Source organism: Hippopotamus amphibius, chromosome 4, assembly GCF_030028045.1.
Source record: "Hippopotamus amphibius kiboko isolate mHipAmp2 chromosome 4, mHipAmp2.hap2, whole genome shotgun sequence".
NCBI lineage: Eukaryota > Metazoa > Chordata > Mammalia > Artiodactyla > Hippopotamidae > Hippopotamus > Hippopotamus amphibius.
The window spans coordinates 175,495,127-175,515,165 of NC_080189.1; the positions used below are offsets into that span (position 1 = coordinate 175,495,127).

Sequence of the window (20,039 nt, forward strand, 5' to 3'; positions counted from 1 at the left end):
TACAACATCAATCAACATTTAAAGTACTTAATGATCTATGAAAGAAAATATACAGTGATTCTTTTGAAACAACCAAGCCAATCAAACTTTTATTTATATTATCAAATCAAGAGTGCAGCTTTGAGAAAATCACATTGGTGTTTAGAGATCTAAAAGTAATATTAAGCACTTAGGTAATAAAAGAAAACAGACTGTTAAGAAGAGCTTAAATGGCAAGAATGACTTAAAGACATAACAGAACTAACTGTCTGTCCCTGTACCCCCCTTCCTGTCTGTGCAACACTGGCCTCTCGCCTGCCCTTGCAAATACCAGTTGTATAAGCATAATTAGAGCTTTTTCTGTGGCTAATATTAACTTCACAGAATGAATCCAAAGTTCCTATATATTTACATGAATATTACTGGTAATTTTTTACAATAATAGGGACCTAGGCCACCTAAGCCTTGTCCTTTACAATAAAATCTAAAAATATTCTGCTACTGAGGATTTAAATAGGTGCCTGAACAAACTACTAAGTAGTGCAGGGACTCTGATAATATTTAGCAACTACAGTAAGTCACAGAATTTTTTATCTTACCATCACCTACTGGGAATGATGGTAAGATAAAAAATGATAGGTAGTTGTCTAAAAGGGGATGTGAACTTAAATATTACAGTAGCATGACATACAGCAACTGAGTTGTTCAGAATACTGCCTTTTACCTGCATCAGTCCAGCCCTGCCCTAAGATACCAATTCTTTGGCTAAACCCTTGGGTGCTCAGTATGTCTCCTCCAGGTTGCCCATATGTCTTCCAGATAATGCTGGCCTTCAACCTAACTAGAATGTTTTCCCAACAAACAGTGCCTCTGGGTAAGTGCAACCATTTCAATATTTAGGGCACAACACAGAAGACATTGTCCTATCTTCAAAGGAGAGAGAGATAAACAGAACAAAATACAAGTCAGACTATAAACAACTATTTTCCTGACAAGAAGAAATACAGTAACATGGAAAGATTATGAACTTTGGTCAAGGATAAAAGATCAGAGTTTAAATCTCAGTTTCTTTAACTTATAAAATGGAACTAATACTACCTACTCTAGAGAGTTTCTTGTAAAGAGTAAATAAAATATGAGAAGACTAAATAATATAGTATATGTTATATAAAATGCCCATGATACTCAATATATAATTGTTTCCTTATTGTCCATTTCCAGCCCCTCTATTACATTTAGAGTTCTAAGGCTGGCCAAATCCTACAAAGTAAACAGAGGACTTTTAGTTGGGAACTAATCTGCCTCAGAATCAACTTATCTTGAGGACAATACCTCATATGATCTTTTTTTTTTTTTTTAATTCCTAACAATCTGTCATCTCCTGTCTCCTGCTGTTTTAGGCCAACTTACTCTGGCTTGTCCTTTGGTATCCAAGCTTCAGTGATTTGTCTGCCTGCCTCCATAACGTCCAAGTCACTGTTTCTGTTGCCTGATAGTATTTGTACCGTGCCATCTCCTACTTTTTCCTATTTCCAATTCTATTTCATGTAAGAGGGTACTTCTTAATTCCTTAATTAAATGCCTGGGTACTACTGTGCCTAGCTAACCCAGACACCTAAAGCTGACACATTTCTAGGTTCCCATCACCCTTCCGATAACCTTTCATCATTATCTACTAAATGCAGCCCTAGAATAGCTTCAGCTTCCTGGGAACCGTTAAATCAGAGGTTAAATGAGAGCACGCCATCCTTCCCAGCAGTGAGAGTTAACAAAGCACTATGAGCCACCTGATTATCTGAGGCCAACCGATACTCCTAAACACAGGACTCACCGTAGGGAACTGACCGGGCGTATGAGATAATTTACAAGAATCAAAAAATACATGATGAGTGCCTACATGTAAAGCACCATCTATAATCATAAAAAGCTAGTTATATATATGGAATCTAAAAAAAATGGTACTGATGAACCCAGTGACAGGGAAAGAATAAGGATGCAGATGCAGAGAATGGACTGGAGGACACGGGGTTGGCAGGGGTGAAGGGGAAGCTGGGACGAAGTGAGAGAGTAGCATAGATATATTTACACTACCAACCATAAAATAGATAGCTAGTGGGAAGTTGCTGTATAACAAAGGGAGATCAACTCGATGATGGGTGATGCCTTAGAGGGCGAGGACAGGGAGGGTGGGAGGGAGTCGCGGGAGGGAGGGCATGTGGGGATATATGTATAAATACAGCTGATTGACTCTGGTGTACCTCAAAAGCTGGTGCAAGAGTGTAAAGCAATTATATTCCAATAAAGAGCTTAAAAAAAAAAAGCTAGTTATAGCCAGACATTCATTCCACAAAAAGTTAATCTTTTACTTGAGAATATTGCCTTCTCTAACACAACAGACAGCTTTAGGCAGGATGACCATGGATTGAACAGGGAAAACAATAAGTCGAGTTAGTCAAATCAATCTCTTTGATGGTCAACACGGTGACAGCCAGCACAGCTGGACTGCCTCAATATTCAGAAAAACTAACTGGACAGCCAGGGTCAACTTACGGCTCTGGTTTCACTAGGACCATATTCAAATCAAAGCAGACTGGTCATGGGAGATGGAAATGGAAGTCACACACTAATGGAAGCTGGTCTCACTTGACTGTACCAATGCATGGGGGAAAACTACTGATTCAATACTAGTGTTGTACGGGAAAAAAGGAAAAGGAAGAAAACCTACTTTGCTTTTTAAGTTCTTCAATTTGTTCTTCCTTTAAATCTAACTGTTCTGTAAGTCTTGATGCTGAATCCAAAGCAGCATTTGCTTCATCCAAACGCTCCTGAGGAAGAAAAGTTCATTAAAAAGTAGCATGCATACCATATGCTAACTCATATATATGGAATCTAAAAAAATGGTACTGATGAACCCAGTGGCAGGGCAAGAATAAAGATGCAGATGTAGAGAACGGACTTGAGGACATGGGGTGGGGGGCAAAGGGGAAGCTGGGACGAAGCGAGAGAGTAGCATTGACATATACACGCTACCAAATGTAAAACAGATAGCTAGTAGAAAGCTGCTGCATAAAACAGGGAGATCAACTTGATGATGGGTGATGACAGAGGGGTGGGAGGGAGCTGCGGGAGGGAGGGGATATGGGGATATATGTATAAATACAGCTGATTCACTTTGTTGTACAGCAGAAACTGGTACAACAGTGTAAAGCAATTACATTCCAATAAAGAGCTTAAAAAAAAAAGCAGCATGCAAAAACTATTTCACAAACTTTAGGGCTGGAAGACCTTAAAGTCAATCAACCCCTTTCAGCTGATGAAGCTTTATGTTTGTGACCTTGGGCAAGTTCATTTGATACTAACAAGTATCAAAGATAGAACCCACACTTCACAACACAATAATGTCTCTTTCAGAGGAACTAAATAAAAAAGAGAATGCTATTAAAAGACAACACAGTGACAATTAGGAAGTGACAATAATAAGAATTAAGAACTACAAAAAAAGATACGAAAAGTCAAGAAATATAACAACAAATGTTTTTAATTTTTGCAAGTCTGATGGGTATAAAGTGATGTTTCATTATTACTTTAATTTTTATTTCTCTAACTATAATATATACTAGTGAATTTGACCATTTTTTTCATGTTTATAGGACAGCTCTGACCTGCTCTTGTGCAAAAATCTCTGCATACCTTGCCCATGTTTCCACTGAGCTATTGTTCTCTTATCAGTTAGTTTATAAGAGCACCTTATATAGTCGATATGAAACTTTTGTCATCAAATGTAGTCAAATGTTCTACTTTGCTTTCTGAGTTTTGGTCTAGGTTAGGCTCCTCCCTGCTCCTGGACTACATGTGGTCTTCTAGATTTTCTTGCAAGATGTTTTTCTTTTTCAACATCTATATCTTTAAAATACTGTTTCTCAATGGGAGTGCTTTTGACATTCCTGGCCCCTGCCTACTAAATGCCAGAACACAGTCACTGCAACAGCCAAAAATACCCCCGGAATTCCAGCACCACTCCCAGTTGAGAATCCTTGCTTTAATACAGTTGGAATTTACTTTTGTATATAATGTAAGATAGGGGTCCAATTTTATTTTCTTCTTTTATAGACAGCCAGTTGTATCTATTGTTTATTAGATAATCTACCGTTTCCCCCACTGAACTGAAAGTAGAGTTTAATTTTAAATTCTCAAATATAACCTGGGTGCCATTTCCGGATTCTCCTTCTGTTCCACTAATCTACTCAACATGATATTGATTTATGGCTCTATTTTGACATTTAGTAGGCAAGTCCCTCCTCCCCATTGTTCTTTCACACAATTTTATTGGCTATTCTAGAGGATTCACCCATCATCTAGAGGATGATGTCTGGTCAAGTCTCATCATCTTGAATCAGAGTGTGATAGCTTTTTTGATGTATCATCTTGGATAGGCTAGTCCCCAGTTATCCAATCAAACGTAATGTAGATATTGTTATGAAAATATTTTGCAAATGTAATCAAAGCCCTAATAAGCTGAATTTAAGGAAGGCACATGATCCTGGATAATCAGGGTGGGCCTGATTGAACCAGCTGAAATTCCCTGAAATCAGGACTGAGGTTTCTCCATAAAGGAGAAGAAATTCCACCTGTGGACAGCAACTTCAGCCCATGCCCACTGAGTCCATCCTGCTTGTGATTTTCTTTCCTGACCACCTGTGGACATTAGCTTTGGCCCACACCTATGAGTTCCAGCCTGCCTATGATGTGATCTTCCCATGTTGACCGCCAAACCTATAAATTTCAGACTTGCTTAACCAGGCCCCACAATAATGCTGCCAAATCCTTTAAATAAATCCCATAGGTATCCACATATAGTATATACATCAATGTATATACATATGTGTACACACATACACATCCTACTGCTTCTGCTTCTCCAGTTGAACACTGACTGATACAAAGAGAGATTGAAACAAAAAATTTTAAATTAACAAAAAAAAATCTAACATTCAAAATCCACGAGATTAAATTTAGTGTAAAGGAAATTTAAATAAACTTTCAAATGACTCTGTTAACCTCATACCATTTATATTTAAGAAATTATTAAAGTTTAAAAAACTACACTAAGATGTTTCTGAAAATCAACATTTAGATTTCATCATTTTCGACCATCTTATATTTTTAATTTCATTAATTTCAACTTTTATCTTTACTAATTCCCTCTCAGTTTCTTCTGATTTATTTTGTTATTTTCCTAAATACATATTACATTTTAAATTTTTAAAAATAGAGCTAGTTTAAAAAGAAGATCTGGACTTCTAACAGTATGGCAGACTGGATAGTTTGGACTCACTGAAAACAATTAAAATTATCAGATAAAATATCTTTTCAATGTGTTAGTGAGTTGACCAGAACGTAAGCATAAATGGTGAATAAACACGTTAAAAAATGCTTGGCCTCATTACTAGAAATGCAAATTAAAACCATAAGATAGCCCTTCCCACCTAGCCCACTGGCAAAAACTTAAACATTCTGTTAATACTAGCGTTGCCGAGGATGCAGAACAAGAACGCTTAGTACCACTGGTAGGAGAAAATTAGCACAAGTGCTTTAGAAAACAATTTGCCACCAAATCTGATAAAGTTGAAATTGCCATATATATCCCATGACTTGGCAATTCCAATTGAGATACACACCTGAAACTCTTGTACATGTGCTCTAGGAGATATACACAAGGAACTTCTTAACCACACTGTTTGCATAGCAAATAATGGAAATGCCCTTTATCAGTAAAATGGGTAAATTATATATTCATGCAATGAATACAGCAGTGAAAATAATGAATCTTCTAACACAGTAACTACACAATTACATGGCTGAAACTCATGAACATAAAACTAAGCAAAAAAAGCAAGTCTCAGAAGAATTCAGTTTACATACAGTTCAGAATTCCATTTACACAGAGTTTAAAAATATGCAAAACCAAACAATGTATTGTAAAAAAATTCAAATCTATGTGATAAAACCATAAAGAAAAGCAAGCGGCTAATACACATAAAAGGTGGTAAGAAGCAGAGGAGATGTGGAAGGGTGCTTATGGAACTTCAGACGGCGACATTCTATTTCTTATACTGGGTGGTGAGTACGTGGGTATTTGCTGTATTGCTATTCTTATATTTTATACATATTATCTATTGTTTTGCAGTCACTCAAGATTTAGTAAAAATTTCAAAACATTAAAGGAAATGTCTTCAATTATTTAGAATATTAATACGCCTAAACAACATATTCACCACTGACAGATAAATAAATTTATTATTTTCCACCAGCTATCACCAGAGTCTACTTATGACTCAGAAAAGTTTATCCTGCATCTAAAAGCAAGTCACTTTGGTGTCTCTTCATGAGGGTTCATTTTATTTCTTATATATAATTTTTATAGGTATGAAATACAGCATAATAATAAAAAGAAAAATAGTTTAAAGAATTATGCTGCAAAAGAAAAAGGTCTAAAGGGATAACATATATTATTTTAATCCATGTGAAATAAAGTGCCCAATATATTTTGTTGAAAAGAGAAAATTATACAGTTAAAATTGTACATTAATTTTTTTTAATGATCTCTAAAATGCCCATCTGTGCTAAAAATTTAAACCTCATATTTGCTGTGTCTATTCTAAACTATAAGCCACATGAGGGAAATTCTGAGTATCTTGTTCACTGTTATGCCCCAGCAACAACATTTACTAAATTAATTGTTTAGGAGATTATTTCCAAGACAAAAATTTGACACGAAATTGTTTTGTGAATAATAAAATTTACAAGAGCAAATTATTTCAACCAACCTGTAATGACACGAGTTTTCCTTCCAGATTTTCTGACTTTTTCTTCCATTTAGCAACAAGCTGTTTGTGTTTTTCTAGTTCAGCAGAATACATAGCTTTTTCCTCTAAAGAGGAAAAAACATTACATTAGTATTATGTAACTGTATGATAAAATGAGAATTTTAAACAACTTGAAATTTTAATAATTCAACAAAAATAGGTCAAATGTCTCAACAAGAAAATTATATATGCCTTAGTTATGACATTAACTGGAATTAAACTAATGAGATCAGTCTCCTCTGCCTAGATCCATCTCCATCTTATCCATCTTGCAAACTTCCCTCCCTTCAGAACTCTACTCAAATATTTCCTCTTCAGCAAAGCTTTCTCTACGGCCTCAGTGCCATACTATTTTGTACACGTGTCCACTCTAGTATATAGAGTAGACCTAGAGAATTCTTACTTTTAAAATTCAAAATTTCAACCACAGGAATAACCCTTATATGTACTTATGTACAAATGTAAAGTTTTGCTCAGGCACAAAATTATAACTTCTATTACTTCATTAGCCTCACATCCTCTAACTGCCTGCCCCGCACTAGTAGTTCATTCATTGCCAGTAATTACCAAATGTATGAACTGACAAATGGATGAGTGAATGATCTAAAGGGGGTAAATCCAAGGATGGAAGGTAGATGTGATAAAGCATATTTGGTTATCGGAGTACAAGTGCTCTGGTCACTATACTATGTGCCTAGAAAAGTACTTTCCACCTGAAATAGAAAATGCAGTTACCTTAAAGTATAGATGAACAGCTAAGAACAAATTAATCAATATTTCAAAAGACAGCAATCACTGATGATTAACTCTTTGAAGTGGATTCAACCTCCAACCAATATCTCAAAACCTAACTATCTTTTCTACATGTGTGCCTCTCTCTTCCTTTGTACTCCCCTTGATCATGTGATCCTCCTTACTATGTTACCCTCACACTTTCCTCAAGTCTCCCCTTAACTAAAGTATCATAAGATGACACTAAAACAAATTTGTAATAACTACTTATGTACAGTTTATGTTCTCTAGTCTTAACTGTATAAAAAGTCTAATTTGTTGATGGGTACTTCTCCTTCCCTCCACCCCCAACCAGTGGATAACCTTTCAAAGATTTCCCTATGCCTAATCTAAAATATCACCCAAGCCAAAATTTCCAAAACTACAGCTGATCCGTGAACAACACAGGTATGGGTCCACCATATGTAGATTTTTTCAGTAAACATACTGGAAAAATTTTTTGGAAACTTATAACAATTTGAAAAAACATATGAACCACATAGACTAGAAATATCAAAAAAATTAAGAAAAAGGTTACATCATGAATGCTTGAAATATATGTAGATACTAGCCTATCCTAACATAGGCAGAAGAAGCGATAATATAAATTTAATATGTTAGTTTTCTTACTGTTTTATAACTCTGCTTCCAAAGAATCACGTTACCATAAGGTATGCCTCTCTCTCGTAATTGGAGAAACTGCATATCAGCCGATATCACAAGTGTTGTTTTTTTTAACAGTGTTTCCAGTACTATATTAAAAATATGACTGTATTACTGTATACCATAAAAATGTTATACTCATTCATTAGTGTAAAGGCTAGGCTATCATAAAGCAATAATATTGCTACTTCTTTATTATCAATCATAAATCATTATGCCTAAATACAAATTTCTCCTTTTACACATTTCACTTTTGATGTCTAGTGTTAGTAACATGTATGACATCTACAGCATTTTCTATCATGTAAGAGAATACTGATGTAGGTACTAACAGACAAACAATTCATCTTGTAAACAGGTGATATAAACTTACAGTATCAATAAATACAGTACAGTAACTATATTTTCTCTTCCTCATGATTTTCTTAATAGTATTTTCTTTTCTCTAGCTTCCTTTATTGTAAGACTATAGTATACAGGACACACAACATACAAAAAATGTGTTAATCGACTATTTATGTTGTTAGTAAGGCTTCTGGTCAACAGTAGGAGATTAGAAGTTAAGTTTGGGGGGACTCAAGTTACACGTGGATCTTCAACTGCATGGGGGTGTCGGCACCCCTAACGCATGTACTGTTCAAGAGTCAACCATACAATAACTTTTCTTCACTGAAAGACTGGCCATACAACTGACCTTGCTGGAAATGCTCCAGGACCATCTGCAGGTTGGAGAGTGACAGAGCATACTGCTTTACTTGTTCCTGAGACATGGAAAGCTGTAGTGCAGTTTCATCTCTTTGCTTGGATACCACATTCAACTGCTCCTGCAATGACTCTACCTGTAAACTGGCTTGATGGCTTTAAACAAAAAGAATAACAGTCAAACTGCTTCTATCTATTTAGATACTTTAAGAAGATGAAATACCTTCCCTACCTTTCATTGCCCTAAGTGCAAGTTATATTCAAAGTATTTAGATACTTTAACAAGATGAAATGTCTTCCCTTTCTTTTTTCTTGTGGTAAAATATACATAACATTTACCATTTTAACCATTTTTATGTGTACAGTACAGCAGTAGTAAGTACATTCACATGGTTGTACAACCATCATGACCATCCATCTCTAGAACTTTTTTCATCTTCCCAAGCCAAAACTCCACATCCATTAAATAATAACCTCCCTTCCGCGCAGCAACCACCAATCTACTTTCTGTCTCTATGAATCTGACCTTCCCTAGATTTTATTGCATTAAATTCAAGTTAGATTCCAAAGAAACTTAAAGAGTCCTCTGATCTTTGTTCTCCTTGTTTTTGTTAATTCAATCATCCTTCCTGTGAAGGTGACTTTGAACAAATGGCAGTCATTTTAAACACAGAATTGGGCTAAACAAGAAATGTCAGCTTGAGAAAAGTTTACAAATAGCCTGCAACTTCTGTGTTTACAGGCTAAAACTCGAAGATGTAATTTTTCATAAACTTGTAAGCTATAAAGGACTTCGGAAATCATTTTGTCCAGAATCCAACCCAACAAGCAATGGATTCCATGATACCCCCTTGCTTTTGGCACTCACAATCCTGGTGAACTCACAACTTTCCAAAGACTATCCCATTGATTAACTGCTCTGATTACTAGTTAATTATCTTTTACTGTCATCTTTCTTTCTGCTTAAATATAATAACCCCTATACCTGTTCCAAATAATAAATCAGAGATCCCTAAGAGATTTATAGAACACCTATCCAGGCTTATGTCATTAAGGTACTTCCTTAATGTATAATTATTACATACAAAAAATTGCAATAGGCTTTCCTGGGTTTTTAAAACCCAGTTAAATTCTTATTCAGAGCAGCCCAATAAAGCCCTTTAAGAGCAGCTCACTTTGAAGAAACTTTACCCAATAGCACCCTCTTGTGGAAAAGGCAGTAAACTGATAACCAGAGGACTTAACTCTCCCCTCTTATGTCCCTGGACTTCATTCAGCTTTGCTGATTAGCAAATCACTCAAAGGGTGATTGTAAGGATGAAATGACCTGTGATGTCATTCAGAAAGTTAATGAATACAAGATGTTACTATTGTTAAGGGCTCAAAACACCATAATCTGATTTTGTAGATGTGAGTTACTTATACACCAAATATTTAACTAAACATCTATGAAACTATGTATAAGAATGTGTACTGCAGGAAGAGTGTAAAATAAATGGCATCATTCCTACCCCCTGGTGACCTTACACTTCCCTGGGTGGGAGAAAGTATAAAACAGGTCAACAACTACCAATACCTGTAAGTAAAATACAAGTGCCCTACCAAAGACTCAAAATATTATGCAGGTTCAAAGGAAAAACATCACACTAGGGTTTGATTTTGGATTTGAGGACTGGGGTGCTCAACAAATAATGCATCATGAAGTGCTATTTGAAGAAAAGGCAGGATTAACAGAAAAACAGCTGGGGATCAGGCCCACTCTTCAAGAAGAAAGAATATGAAATGAAGAGTGGGAAAATATTAGCTCTATCTGAAGAACTGAGTAATACAGTTTGGTTGGATGTAGATGACAGAAATACGGCCAAGGAGGTAGACAGCCTGGGCCCAAATCATGAGAGTCTACCCTGGTTTTGAAAAAAGGAGCAATAAGACCACAGCTCTACCTAATGAAGGTTATTCTGGCAGTTACTATGAATGGTAAACGAAAAAAGGCAGAGACTAGAAACTCTTTTAATTAGAGAAAATAAGGGCCTGAAAATTGAAAGATGATCAGTTTTATAGACTGAGGATGTTCTGGTATTTGTGCCAACGTGAAACACACACACACAACTGTTCACTCACTGTTTTAATTCTCATTTTAAACAAGTTGTTCTTCTGAGTCTGAAGGTATAATATTACATCCTACAAAGGGGGTAGGGAGTTCACCCCCTGAAATACTACCTCCAATGGTCTGTAATCTCTTTGCAGAGATAATATCTACTATATCCTTATATCTCCCTCAGCATCGTACACAGTAAAAAGATAAAAAGATGCACACCCGGCAATATAATAATTAATGGGAATATAAATGGACGTGGCTTTTCTGGAAGATTATTTGGCAGTACATTTCAAATGTTTTAAAAACACCCTTTCCATCAGAATTTCCATTTCTCAAAATTTACACTAAGGAAATAATCTGTCATTAACACAAAAATACCTAAAAACAGCACTCTTAGTAATTCTGAAAAGTTGAAACACTCTAAATGTCCAATAATAAATGAGTGGGTTAAAGAAATTATGGCAAATCCAAACAATGGCATACCATGTAGCCATAAATGATACTGCAGAAACATATGACAACGTGTACTGATGTTATTATTAACTGATAGAAGCAGGTTACAAAACAGTATAAATAGTATGATCTCAATTTTGCTTTAAGAAAATAATATAGGACTTCCTAGGTGGCGCAGTGGTAAAGAATCCGCCTGCCAATGCAGGGGACACGGGTTCGAGCCCTGCCCTGGGAAGATTCCACATGCCACGGAGCAACTAAGCCCGTGCGCCTAAAAAAAAAAAAAAAAAAAAAAAAGAAAGAAAGAAAATAATATATCATATATACACATATACAGAAGCATACAAAGGCACAAAGAAGATTATCTCTGGATGAGTGAGACTGTATTTTTACGTTCCTTTAGTTTATGTGATTTTCCTGAAGTGGAAAATATGTTTTTGTAATAAGGGAAAAAAAGAAAACAACACACATTTTATTGAGAGAAATAAAATTTAAAAATATATAAGCAGGGGCCTAGTCACTCAAAAGTTCTAATAAGCCAGGAGTTAATTCACACTGACCTAGGCCTTTACCTTGGTACCTCCTTTACTGTCTCCTTTCTAATATCCAAACTTTGTTCAACCTTAGATCACTTGCTTAAAATTAAATCACATAAATTAAATTAGTTCTTGGGGAACTTGGCAATGCTAATTAATTAAATCAGCCAGAATTTAAGTCTAGCCTCCTAAAATGATGAGAAGCAATTATCTAAGATAACAATTAAGATGCAGAGAAACCTCAGTTTGAATGCTAGATCTGGATAAAGGTTACAAACCCAACTATGAAACCAACATGGGCATTTTGTATGCCTGACCTTGGGAAGGTTATTAACCCCTTTACCTTTAGTTTCTTAGTCTGTAAAATGGAGATAATGAATTTTGTGAGAATAAAATAAGGTAACATATGAAAAATTCTGAGCCCAACACTCAGGAAGTGTTCAGTTAACGTTAATACTAAAAACAAAACAACACACACACACACACACACACACACATACACACAAAAGGAAAAAGTTACCTTGCATTTTCCATTGCATTAGAGGATGAAACTAGCTTTTCCTCCAATACTGTGACTTTCTTTCTTAGTTTAGCCTCTCTATCTTCTGCAGCCAAAACTTCACGGGTGTAAGAATCTTCTGATTCCAAAAGATGGTTACGCAATCTCTCTAGCTCCTGGTTTAAGCGTAATTCTTTGTCACGTAAATGTTGAACCTAGGTAGAGGACATTCCTTTTATTTTTCTTCTATAAAATGCTCCCCTTTTCCCCCTCCTACAAGCCACTTTGTTATCAAATCTTTCCCCATTATTGAAGTGTATTAATTGTATACTAATTTCTCATACTGCAAGATATATCGATGCTAGGAAAAAAGTCTCCTGAAACCATCTTGAATATTCATATGTAAGGTTTACTTTGTAAGATCTCATTCCCCGTGGCTATAATGGAAAGTGGAATTGTACAAAGTACTAGGCTTTTTGTGACAGGCCACTTTTTCAGTAAATCCCGCTTTTTTTCATATTTCATGGGTGGGAAATTTCTCTCATATCCAAGACATGCCATCTTTTTCTTTTCTTGTGGTATAATTTAATTTCAGGTATGAAACAATGATTAGATCATGGTTTTTGCTTGAAAGCTGAAACAACGCACTTTGGGAGATCAAAATCCTACTAAAGCGCATCATAGTAAGACTAAGAAAAAATCACCTAAGAGAGAAATCCATTTTAATTGATAATCTTTAGTTTTCTTATTTAATAGTTATTAGACTTAGTGTCTGAATTATTATTTCTTTAAAGTGAAAGTATACCTCATTCTGTACAGCAGTGTTTTCCATTTGTTTCTGTTTCAGGGCCAACATGACCTGGTCTCTCTCCTGTTGAAAGATAACTGTCTTCTCCTGCATTGACTTAACTGCATTTAAAAGCTGATTTAACTCCCCAGTCTTGCCCTTTTGAAAAGAAATAACTTTAAAGAAAAATACATTTTTAAAAAGACATTTCTTCATTAAATAATTTAAAAATTCAGTTAACTATGTCAAGGTCATCAAAAACAAGGAACGTCTGAGAAACCATCACAGTCTCAAGGAGCCTAAGGAGACATGACAACTAACTGTAATGTATCCTGGATGAGACCCTCGAACAAGAGAAGGACATTTGCTAAAAAATTAAGAAAATTCAAATAAACTATTAATATATCTATATAGGTTCATTAGCTGTTGCCAATGTACCACAGGCAATAGGGTGTGAGGTATATGGGAACTCTCTACAATCGTTCCAACTTTTCTAATAACCTAAAACTACTCTTAAAGAAAAAGTTTATTTAAAATGCTTTAAAAAGAACTCCAAAGACACAATCTCTTCAAATTTACCCTACATGACAAAGCATACACAAACCCCCAAATCACCCAAAAGTGTGTGTGTGTGTGTGTCTGTGTCTGTGTGTCTGTGTGTATGTCCATTCATCAGGCACTCCATTCACCAGGCATATGCAACTGCTGTTAGGGAAAGTAACAGTGTCAAGTTGCTGACAGAGGAGAAAAAGGGAAGTCATTTCATATGCACAACCTATTTTAAAAGAACATTTTGGCAACAATTTAACGAGAGCAACTCTGGAATGTTATCTTGCTAAGACTGGAAAATTTATTCCTGAATGCATTCCATACAAGTACAATATATTAAAGGCAGCAGGAAAAAAAGATAACTCTTCACTGCAAAAGTAGGGCCATGAATTTAAGATGATAGCTAGAATTCTAAAAAGCACAAAAAAGTGTCAGACTGTTTATAGCTAATTCTTTTCTCTGTTTGAAGTATGCATATCGTCTGAATCTATTTATAGATTGGTATCATTTTTACATTTTCATGTAAACTTTCTATTTCTTTAAGAATATATAACATGTCCCCCAGGACAAGTCACTGAAACCAAAATATAAAACCATCCGTTCCTTTTATCTCAACACACCCTCCTGGAAAGGGAGGCCAATATTTTCCGACAGTTTTTCAGTTAAACATTTTTTTCATATTAGAGAAATGCTTGAAAATTAGAGTTGAAGATCTGCTGTTGAGAACACTCCTGTCTCCCTAGAGAAAAATGTTATTATATTCAAAATAAAGGTATTCTTCAATTAGAGTATTATAGAGAAATCAATTAGTTTATGCTAATTACCCTCAAGAAATACAGTACTTAAGTACAACTCTAACTTAGGAAAGCTTCCTGAAAGGTAGGTGACCCTTAATGAAATCTGCACACTTTGGATCTATAAATGTCAATGAAACAGAATCAGATTGTACAAGATGCTAAAACTACAACAGGAAAACACATATAAAAAGAATACTTTATTGTCCTCCATTCCTCTATTATACTCTTACAAGCCATAAGACGCTACAGCCAATTTTGGCTACTGAGCAGTAGAAAGCTTCTACCCGTCTCTTTCATTCTGATCACAGACCAGTACCGTAAGAAGCTGTTCCTGAAAGGAGAAGCACACCTCAACACGTCAGTGTATCTACTTAGATGACAAAGAAGAGGAAAATGAAGTAAGACTTTTCTTATCAAGTGAAAACTACATCAAGCATTCACAAACTTTAATCTAAGACTCTTAAAAGAGAATTTAATTGGCAAAAGAAGTTAAATCATTTTGTATCTTGTGCCCAGTAGCATGTAAACACTCAAGAAGCAGTTGTTCAATGTTCCATTGTCCTGCCTCATTTCTTTTCTACATTTCTACTACTAAAAGTATAGAAATAAGAGTAAAAAGGCACTAGACCAAAACAAAAGAGCCCATAGCTTTGATCACAGCATGATGTATTAGTTCTTTAATATATTCTTATCCAAATCTAATATCAACTGCATGTAAAAATTTAAGTATATCAGAACTACTGACACTTTTAATCAATACAACCTTCCATTATATCGCTGAGTAAACAAACCAATAAAGTCAAAACACATCCAAAGTCACTCACTGACACAGCTGGGATTAGAATATTTACTCAGTCTACTTTGTGAAAAGTACTATTCATAGCTAACGCTTTTCAATTACCAGGCTGTGAATGATTCATGAAAATCAATTTAATGGGTCATCCAGCATCATATGTACTTAAGGGTAATTTCTGATTCCTGAAACTTTTGTTTCAGTGCTACACACACACACACACACACACACACTTACTGTGTCACAATGTAAAATGTATTTCTTACTTCAGATCATTGTCAAAGATGTAGCATGTATGCCACAGAGCTTCCCTTTACATAAAAGAATCTCTAAAACCAGCAGTTACTGAAATATGCCTAAAGTGTGATTAAACTGCAGCAACCTCAAAATTCTCTCTCGTAACACATTTTTATTTTCTAAAGAAAATCATTAATGGCTTCTAAACTTTTTTTTTTCACTTAGATGGTAAAAAAAATTAATCTAGCACCAAATATATTTGGAAATATCTAGTAATTTGGGGGAGAAACTTCCAAATGCCTCTGAAGAAAATTTACTTAGAATGAATCACAATACCCTGAAATAAGTATTTCTAAATGAACAAATTCATCTTCCCCTTCAAAGATAATATCAATAAAGTGGCACACTAAAAAATCTCCTCCACCCCAAATCAAACTTCCCTCCACAACAGGCCATCCAAAACATACCTGCTCTTTTTCTTTCAGTAGTTGCTCAAGAGCCAGAGCCTTCTCCTTCAATGACTGGCATTCAAACTCTTTTTCTCGAAGCATCATAGAAAACTTCATATTAGTCTCCTGTAATGCTTGATATTCTGTTTCTTTTCCCCTGGATGTTTCTACTATTTTTTCATTTTCCCCTTTTAATTTACAAATGTCCATTTCTAAAATTAATGTTCTCTCCTTCAGGTTTGTTACTGCCTGCCTCAAAAGTTCATTTTCATTCACCTTGTTAGTGAAATTTTCATTCAAAGAAAGTAACTGATCACTTTTGGCTTTGATTAAGAGGTCTTTTTCCTTAAGTGACTTTTGTAAGGTATCTTGTTTCTCCTTTAGCTGCTTAATTTCTGAATCAGTTTGTTCGTGTTCTTTTCTTTCTAGCTCTGAGGAAGCAGCAATCGAATCAGACAATCTGTGATTATTTTCCTGAAGAGTTCTAATTGTTGCATCTTTTTCCTGCAGTGATTTTCTTAGCTCTTCTATTTCTTGTTTAGAAGACTCACTCAATACATCAGACTTAACTGTTCTAAGAGAATCTGCTGACTGGGAAGTAAGCGACGATCCAGAAGAGAGCTGAGGTGAAATAATATCAAGTTTTCCTAAAAGAAGATCTTTGGTATTGCAAAGCTGCCCTATGCTATGCTGAACTTGTGCTAATTCCTGCCCAAAATTTTTGAGTTTGGTTTCGTTCTGCTCATAACTTTGGATCAGGCCAGTATAGTCCACTTGTAATTTCGAGCTGTTGTCACTGTCAACCAAAACTTGTGCCTGAAGCTGATGAAGCTCCTCCTGGAGCTGGGCTGACTCGTGCTGCATATTTTGTACTGTAGTCATAACCTGCTGTTTCCACTCTTCCATTTTCTTTACCTGCTGTTTTAACTTATCACGTTCCTGCAGAAGCTCCTCAAACTGATTACTATTAACACTTCCAACCTCATTTCCAGTGTTAGATGTCTGTAAAACTGTCAGTAAGGTCTGACATTTCTGACTCAATGCATCTATTTCAATGTCTTTTTCTCGGATGATACGGGATAAGTTCTGAACAGTTTCTCTATACATATCTTGGCCACTACTTTCAAATCTCGTGGACAATTTTTTATTTTCATCTTGCAGCTTATTGAGAGCTGCTTCTTTTGCAGCAACTATATCCATCATCTTGTGATATTCTGTTTTTAGATGGCTGTTTTCCCTAGTCTTCTCACTCAAAACAGCTAGTACCTGTTCTCGTTCCATAGCGTAGGCCTGCAGCTGCTGCTGAAGGTAAACCACATCCTGTGGGTAGGAAGCTGAAGAAATTCTGGCATGAAGAGCTTGTATCTCCAAATCTTTCTGCTGGATAATCTGAGTTAGTTTACCAACCTCATCTTTGGACAGCTGATCAATCTGTTTAGTTAGAGATATATTCTTTTCATTTAGAAGTTTAATCTCCAATTCTCGTTCTTTTATTCCTCTTACTAATCTTTCAGTTTCAGCTTTAGATAAATCATGCTTTTCACTTCCATTTTCTATATTAAGGCCCCGAACTTTTGTTTCTTGAAAAATATCAGAATTCTCTGTTTGAACGTCCTGTCTTTCTTCATGCAACTGGGTTTTGATTTGTTTAATTGTTTTTTGCAAATTCTTAATTTCCTCATCTTTCTCAAAAAAGAGCTGGGTGTGTGTGGCGTTCACTTGCTCATGCTGGTATCGAAACTCATCCATTTCCTTCTTCTGCTCCTGTAAAGACTGAAGCAGTTGTATCTGACTCTGGTTTTGATCTTCAATTATCTTTTGATGGTGTTTTATTTCCTCTTCAAGATTATCCTTTATTATATTCAGCTGATTTACTTCAGATTCTAGCTCTGTAACACCATCAAGGGTTTTGGGCTCAGCCACAGGTGCGGCGCGACTCTGCTGTTCCCTGAGTCGTTCCAACTCTTCTTTCAGATGACTGTTTTCTTCTTTCATGGATCCGAGACTTCTGTCTTTCTCCTCTATGGTTTGCCTTAAAATTTCACTTTTTCTTAGGGCCTGAGTACATTTATCTAATTCCTCCTGAAGCTCTGAACTTCTTTCTTTAAGTTTTTCAATAACAATTTCTTTCTCATTTACAAGTTGAGTCAATTGCTTCTGCTCTTCTAAATTAGATGACAAAATGTTCTTAGTTTCCTTATGATCAGTATCCACCTGCACGATATTCTTTTTGAGTTCTGCTATTTCAAAGTCCTTCTCTTGACTGAGTTTAATTAAATGCTCATGGTCCAGTTGTAAAGCAGAGGTGCTCAAATTACATCCACTGGACAGCTCTTTGATGGTTTGCTCATACTTGTTTGCTTCTTCCATCAGCCTCTTTTCAGCCCGACATAATTCTGCTTCTAACTGTTCTTTCTCAATTTTTAGAGCCTCTACAATAGTGTTTTTTTCCAGAGAAATTTGATTGTTACTAGCAATAGATTCTTCCAACTGATGCCTTACGTTTTCACATGCTAAATTCAACTTTTCATTTTCCATTTTGAGATCAAAAGCAACTGTCTTTAAACTTTCATTGAGTTGTTCTATTTCTGAAAGATTTTGCTTTAAGTTTCTGACTTCAGCTTCCCTTTCTTTAAGTAAGTCATCCTTAAAATTACTGTTAGAGTCTTGACTAAGAGACTGCATTACCTCATCCTTGACTCTAGAAAGCTCCTCCTCCTTTCGTTTAACGTGTTCTTGAAGTTCAAAGTTCTCCTTTTGGATGTTTAAATTTTTTGTGTGTGATTCATTTAGCTGATCTACTAAATCGTCTACTTTATCCTCAAGCTTCCGTTTGGTTAAATGTAAATCATTTAGTACCAGTTCACTTTGCATTAACTTTTCTTTCTGTATGTCTAACTCTTTAGTAATGTTCATTTTATCATTTTCAAGTTGATGAACTCTCTTTTTTTCATCATTTAGATCTTTCTTCAGTTTACTAATGACATTATCTCCCTCATTTTGTTGTTTTGATAGCTGATCTTTGATCAAAATCATGTGCTGAAAGAAAAATTAATTTGCATGGTAACTTTAAAACAGTCTCTCATTTTAGTATCTAAAGAAAACTTTATAAAATGTCATACATAACAGAAGAATAACCTCAGACATTTCTAACGCTTCTTAAAACAACTTTTTAAAAATTCCCAACAAAATTATTTACTAATTATCTTACAGCAAATCTATTTTATTACTTTAGAAATTGGTACTTAAAAGCAAAGAAGACAAATGAGATATGTTGCTTATTTTCAACTCAAACAATGAAGCAGGGAGATAAACTACAGCCCATGGGCCAGATCCCACCTGCCACCTGTTTTTGTAAATAAATTCTTATTGGAACAGAGCCAGGCTCATTTGTTTACATGTGACACCAGCAGAGCTGAGTAGCTGCAACTAAGACTACATGGCTTGCAAAGCCAAAAGACATTTACTATCTAACCCTTTCAAAAAAGAGTAGCACAGACATATATATACTACCAACTGTAAAATAGTCAGTGGGAAGTTGTTGTATAACAAAGGGAGTCCAACTCGAGGATGGAAGATGCCTTAGAGGACTGGGGCGGGGAGGGTGGGGGGGACTCGAGGGGGGGGGAGTCAAGGAAGGGAGGGAATATGGGGATACGTGTATAAAAACAGATGATTGAACCTGGCTGTACCCCCCAAAAAATAATAAAAAAAATAAATAAAAAAAAAAAAAAAAAAAAAAACTTTGCCAACCTCTACTCCTAGAGAATCAATTAACTAAAATATTGATTAAATCACAGAAATTAAATCATACCAGTTCTGCTTATTAATCCAGTGTTCGGTCTACTGAGTAGAACATG

At 35.5% G+C, this 20,039-nt stretch overlaps 1 protein-coding gene across 4 annotated transcripts in view; it reads right to left on the reverse strand.

The window, feature by feature from the left end:
• The window catches only part of TRIP11 (thyroid hormone receptor interactor 11), a 61,855-nt gene that overhangs the window by 13,874 nt on the left and 27,942 nt on the right, over positions 1 to 20,039 (reverse strand). For 3 of the 4 annotated variants that reach the window (XR_009053124.1, XM_057730955.1, XM_057730954.1), the window contains exons 11-16: positions 16,198 to 19,218; positions 13,373 to 13,513; positions 12,589 to 12,782; positions 8,974 to 9,137; positions 6,807 to 6,910; positions 2,705 to 2,804 (exon numbers count right to left, since the gene is read on the reverse strand). Coding sequence is in view for 2 of the 4 variants with exons in the window: in XM_057730955.1 (XP_057586938.1) it covers positions 2,705 to 2,804; positions 6,807 to 6,910; positions 8,974 to 9,137; positions 12,589 to 12,782; positions 13,373 to 13,513; positions 16,198 to 19,218 (3,724 nt within the window). In the remaining 2 variants the exon portion in view is untranslated. Of the gene's footprint in view, positions 1 to 2,704; positions 2,805 to 6,806; positions 6,911 to 8,246; positions 8,369 to 8,973; positions 9,138 to 12,588; positions 12,783 to 13,372; positions 13,514 to 16,197; positions 19,219 to 20,039 lie in introns of those variants that run through there. The other variant, XR_009053125.1, reaches the window with a different exon arrangement.